This window comes from Alosa pseudoharengus, unplaced genomic scaffold (assembly GCF_046254945.1).
Source record: "Alosa pseudoharengus isolate Yale_2024_CS ecotype anadromous, Long Island Sound unplaced genomic scaffold, YU_APseudo_1.1 YU_APseudo_1.1_scf_18, whole genome shotgun sequence".
In the NCBI taxonomy this organism is placed as follows: domain Eukaryota; kingdom Metazoa; phylum Chordata; class Actinopteri; order Clupeiformes; family Clupeidae; genus Alosa; species Alosa pseudoharengus.
Window position 1 is genome coordinate 16,403,530 of NW_027468650.1, and position 6,056 is coordinate 16,409,585.

The 6,056-nt window shown below is 39.3% G+C and overlaps 1 protein-coding gene across 1 annotated transcript in view; it reads right to left on the reverse strand.

Annotated features, from left to right (window-relative positions):
- Positions 1-2,089: 2,089 nt before the first annotated feature.
- jam3a (junctional adhesion molecule 3a) overlaps positions 2,090-6,056 on the reverse strand; it is a 20,238-nt gene continuing 16,271 nt past the window's right edge. The window contains exons 7-9 of the mRNA XM_076290356.1: positions 4,941-5,064; positions 3,750-3,801; positions 2,090-3,530 (exon numbers count right to left, since the gene is read on the reverse strand). Of these exons, the coding sequence (XP_076146471.1) occupies positions 3,495-3,530; positions 3,750-3,801; positions 4,941-5,064 (212 nt within the window). The 3' untranslated portion in view covers positions 2,090-3,494. The remainder of the gene's footprint in view (positions 3,531-3,749; positions 3,802-4,940; positions 5,065-6,056) is intronic.

Here is a 6,056-nt window from a genome sequence, read left to right on the forward strand (position 1 = left end):
TAATGACGCAAAGACAACCTTCCTACTCAGGGTGTTGTGCCGTAATGTTGTAAGAGAGTCTGTGGACTTCCCACCAAAAAGTACAGTCATCACTTGGCATCTTAATTCACCAATCACCTCTGTTGTCTGATTTGGAGTAGAGAAGGCATTGGCACATGACTGAAGGACAAAATCTCCTTCTGAAATGCTGTCTTCTGCTGACACCAAAGATCCTAGTGATTAAAGTTGACATGATATTTCTACTTTATTCTCAAAATGTTGTGTTTAATGTTGACATGTCGACTTTAAACGACATGTTGGGTTTGGCTTCTCATCATGGCAAAAATATGTTTTCTTCATGTGTGGCCCTAATAGTCTGTCGTATGTATGTGACTGAACTGACAGAAAGTCGTGAAAAAAAAAGTAGAATGAAATGATGTTTATCGTTCTCTATGCTTTAAGTAGACTAAATTGGCAGCATGGTTGGAAAGTTGTGGAAAAGGAAGGACTAATTACAATTCAATAGATTATAATTAATTCATGACCTGTTGTTATGCCACAACCATGATTTATTGAAGGATTGTGTGACATATATGATTCAGTGACCTCTAAATCTGATTAAACACGAACAAAACTTTCCTAGGCTGAATAATGCTTTAGATATAGCCAAATTTAGCTTCTGGTGGCCATCTTTGATGCCATCTTGAAAATGACAAGTCTTTGAAAATGATGAACTGATACTTTAGTCTGACATATATGAATCAGTGACCTCTAAATCTGATTAAACATGAAAAACACTTTCCTAGGCTGAATAATGCTTCAGATATCCCAAATTAGCTTCTAGTGGCAATCTTGGACGCCGTCTTGAAAATGACCCCTTGGGGTCAGATTTTACTAGATTTTTAATGTTAGTAAGTACATCTAAATAATCAGTTGATACTTTTGTATCAATTTTTTTTAGGTTAGGTGTTTTTTTTCATATATTGACCCACCTAATTGTAAATAGCCTACCTCAATGGTTTGTTCCCCACCCCCTATACACAATGACAATGCTTTTGTTGTGGAGGCAAAGAACTAACAACAGGCACAAACTATCTCCAAAGAGACAAGGTAACGTTTCACGATTCTCGCGAGATTCCCCTATTACAAGTTCGTTTACCATCAATTTGGCTTTGTAGAAGTTATATTAAGTAGAAATTGTAGAAATTATATCTAATGTCATCTAAATACATAATTAATAGACAGTGTTTTAAAACAATCTGTTCAATCTGTGAATCTTCATGAGTCTATTTTAGTAATTTGTTGCATTTCTTTGAAGGGGTGATCTGTGATTGTGGTGGAAATTCGTTGATATTTTAGCTCAACAGCCAATCAAATTACACTCCTTTTAACATGCTTATTGAAGAGAAATGCTTTCAGCTCAGTCTAAGCCAGGGGTTCCCAAACTTTTCCACGACAAGGCCCCCCAAATACCACTAGGTTCTGGACAAGGACCCCCTTGATGTGTTATTAAACCCATCGACAATACTACGGCAAATGTAAAAATACATTAAGCTAATCCTAATAATTATTTTAGCCACAAGCACTTCGCGATGGAGCATACAGTATGTAAAAATTTTATTAATATAAGTATTTGGGGCTTTCTGCTATATGAGAGCCATCACTCTACTATTATTCCCAGTCATTATCATGGGAAATATAATGTTCAGGTATGTGTCACATTATTATGATAGAATTGTATAACAACCCTCATAGTAATAGGTATATTTTAAATTTTTCAGATGTATTTATTTGTTGCTTTTATTTTTCCTTCCAACTTGCTGAGGCCCCCCTGGCACCCCCTCAGGGGGTCCCGGCCCCCACTGGTCTAAGCCACTCTTTGTCATTCAAGAGACAGGTTATGTAAAGGCCTAATGCACTATAATAATAATAATGAAGACAGTGTTGTATTTATTAGTTGATGGAATGTTTGTTTCTGACTGCAATTTATGCTAACAGGGCTGATGACTTCAAAGAAGAATTGAAGTGTGAAACAGGGGAGTGACACTGTGAGCCATACTGATGTATTTGAGTCAGAAAGATAAGACTGAGAGATAAATGATCTAATACATTTTCTTAAAAGTATGTCTTTAATAACAGAACTGAACAAATTAAAGTCATTTGGATGAAATGAACATTACAATATGAAGTATGTATCTTTATATTTATCAGTTCAAACCATTCTTCTCCACAGCAGTTCCTGAGTGACCTCATCACTGTCCAGTTTCACACTACAAACACACCCTAGTTATCCCACTGCTGCCAAGACCAACACAGGCTAAAACTACACTCAACTGCACTTTTTACAAATAGAAAAAGGAATGTAAATTCAGACTACTGTATTCTAATTCCATTGTCTAGTAGTCCAGATCCAGAATACTATTCTATTCCATTATCTAGTCTATGAACGTAAACAAACACCATTCTAGAACAGCTTCAGTGGTTTATGTATTTCTACTTTATTCTATTCATTCTAATAGAAACAATGATTGACTTCAGTGATTACATTTGTTTCATAAACAGTGTTATCTGAATTATTGCCATAGGCCTCTTGCTCAGTACCACAATATTATACAGACAGATAGAAAACCAAAAACACTGATCAAAAACAAAACTGGACAATATGTCCAAAATGTATAAAATAACTAGAAAGCATTGAAGGTCACTTTAACACACACACAGGGCACTGTGAAAATTACAAGTGCATGTACATGTATCTACAGTATGTTCAAGAAAATGAAACCAGGGAGGGAGTCCAGTCAAGTCATCTAACGTCAAAGTGCTTTTGGTGTCCACAGGCTTTGGCAGCTAAAAGACCTGGTTAAACTCCCATCTCAGGTCTATTGGTTGGCATTGAGCAGAACACTGGCCTCCAGTTTGTGGTATTAGATGTCAGGCCAACATGTGACACCAGCGAATTCCCTACAGCAGGAAGCACCTACTTCCTCTTTCACCCTTCTTATGCATCAACAGTATCATCTGCCACCACTCTCACACACACACTGCGCAGCAGATCATAAATTCAGAGTCGGAAGCTATCTATAGACTATAGATTACACATCACAACACTCACGGTCAACACTGGCCACGGTAAGACAGTCTTGGCATGGCACATAAAGCTGAAACTGAAATGAACACTTGCTTTGTGCAGATACAGTAGGTAATGGTACCAAAAAAAAAAAAGACCAGGAATGCATGAAAACAAAATGTTCAAAACACCTACGTAAATATACAGGGTGTTGGCAACTGAAACAGCATTTCATGGAAACACAATTAAAAATATATATTTATAGATCTCTATTGCATGAAGTCTTCAGGGCTGATTAGGACAGCAAATAGCGAATAGGGTCTTTGTTGGTTATGCACCTCTGAGATAAATAGGTCAACCGAAAAACGTCCTCCAAGGCTGAGAGACTCCTCGAGTCGCATGCCTTAACTCCTGACTCGTCCTCCGTCTGGTCAAGGCCGCTCGCTCTTCAGATGACGAACGAGGACTTGTGGCGGAAGTGTCCCTGGAAGAGACAGTGCAGACTTAAACCAGTGGCTAACATGCTGTGGTCTGTTAACCAGATAAACGGATCTCTCTGCTCTATTTTCACAACAGAACTTTGTTTTGTTCCGCCTACTGAGATCCCACCTCTCATCTCTCTGGGGTCCTCTCGGTTATGTGGTGTGTGTGTGTTATGATTTTGTGGTGAGATTTATGACGTTTACTGAGTAGCATCTCTTACCTCATCAGCCGTGATGTAATCCACCCCGTCGTCGTGTCGGGGGGCTTTATAACTACGAGAGAGAGAAAAAACGACACACACATTAGGGTGTGTCAGAACTTATTTTCACTCTGGAACATTCTAAATGTTACAACACTTCCAATCACTGTGGATCTGAAAAATGTGAATGTGAGTCTGTGTTTGATTAGAAGCAGACCCAGAGGAGACAGAGCACTGCACACACACACCTTATGGCAGAGTGAGTTTCCATCTCTGGTGTGTGTGTGTGTGTGTGTAATCCCTTAATGCAGGGTGAGTTTCCATCTCTGGTGTGTGTGTGTGTGTGTGTGTGTGTGTGTGTGTGTGTGTGTGTGTGTGTGTGTGTGTGTGTAATCCCTTAATGCAAGGTGAGTTTCCATCTCAGGTGTGTGTATGTGTGTGTGTGTGTGTGTTAAACCCTTAAAGTGTAACGCTCTCGCCAAAATGCAACCTAGGGTCATTTTGTGAATGTACCCGAGTCAAACATTCGTTTAAGGACGCAATAATTAGGACGGAAGCTGCACTTTTAAGATTGACCGTATTGTCGTTTCGGTCAAATGGCCTTTTGAATGGGAGTGCTAGGGGCACTACTATTTTAGATTTTTTACTAAAATCGCTATTTTAGAAACACCAAGACTCGACACAACATATGAATTTAAGTGTTGAGAACATTGTTTGTGTACACAGAGTTTACTAAAATGAAAGGTTTTGAAAAACTAACTTTAGCAGTTGGTTTTTCCGCTCGCCGCCATCTTGCCAAAACCTTTCTTGGTTTTAAAAATAGTGATTTTCATGCGATCAGAGTATGATCGCATGAAAATAGTAGTGCCCCTAGCACTCTCATTCAAAAGGCCATTTGACCTGAAAACGACAATACAGCCAAGCTTAAAAGTGGCGCTTCCGTCCTAATTATGCTTTTAAACTAAAGTTTGACGCGGGTACGTTCACAAAAAGACCCTAGGTTGCATTTTGGCGAGAGTTACGTTTTAAGTCAGGGTGAGTTTCCATCTCTGGGGTGTGTGCGTGCGTGTGTGTGTGTGTGTGTGTGTGTGTGTGTTAGACCCTTAAGGCAGGGTGAGTTTCTATCTCTGGTGTGTGTGTGTGTGTGTGTGTGTGCGTGTGTGTGTGTGTGTGTGGTAGGGTGAGGTTTCTGTCGCTAAATGCCTCAATTACTTATTTCCCGTCTCCTTTTTGCAGGAGACTTTTTTGCAGATGTGGCAGAGACCAACAATCACGCAAATCACCGCCACCACTCCACCCAGGACCTTCAGGAAGATCGCCATGATGTTCAGGTCATCTGTGAGGAGCACATTAGAGACACACATCCATCACAGCTCATACACTGAGTAAGGGATAATGTATAGAACGCCGGTCATTGTCGGGAGATAGGTCCCGACAGGGCGAACCGGACCCCGACGCACACCGCCATTATCCCGCTTATTTCACGGCTACACTGATACCACCTAGTTACAGTTTTTCTCAGTCGCTTTGGTGCTTTTTTCACATCACTATTAAAACCCTTAAAGGTGTAGGTTTTTGAACATTCTAAGTTCCGCAACAATTGAAGGTTCTAAAATTCTATGTTGAATTCAATGAACCCAGATATTCTTTAGAATGTGAATTTCCCAACATTCCCGTCACACCGGTGTGACGGTACTCCTTTAAGGGTTAACATTTGCACAGCATTTAGTGCATTTCTCAAAACAATTAGTGCAAACTGCAAAACCTAGTGGATAACCTGCAAAAGCACGTCACTTGCTCAAAATGGATAGTCCATTCCTCAAAAGCAAGTATTCATGTCAATGAAACTGTCAGTGTCATCAAAATGAAAAGTCTTGACACCATGGTTTATGAACAAGATAGTCAAATGGCTTTGTCATGTTTTCATTATGACAGTTTATTCTCTCAGTGTTTTCCAATGCAAAAAAAGGTCAGAACTCGGTGACACTACCTGAACATGCTCAAGACAGCACTATACACTTGTACAGCCATTTGAAAACTACAGTAAAGTTACACATTGCTGTAGTTAGGAGAGTAAGTGAGTACAAGACACTGAATACGTATGTTTCACAGTTTTACTGTATATGCTCTTTGCAATTCTACAGCATTGTGACAGAATTTGATAACTAGTTCACCAATTTTGTATGAAATGACTCAAGCATTGAAATGAAGACTATTAGTTTTATTGGGAACGACTATTCAACATCCATAAGTATAGTTCATTTTGACTGCAATGACATAAGCAAATGATAATGTTATAAAACAGCAGAGAATTGTATGAAAGCAACT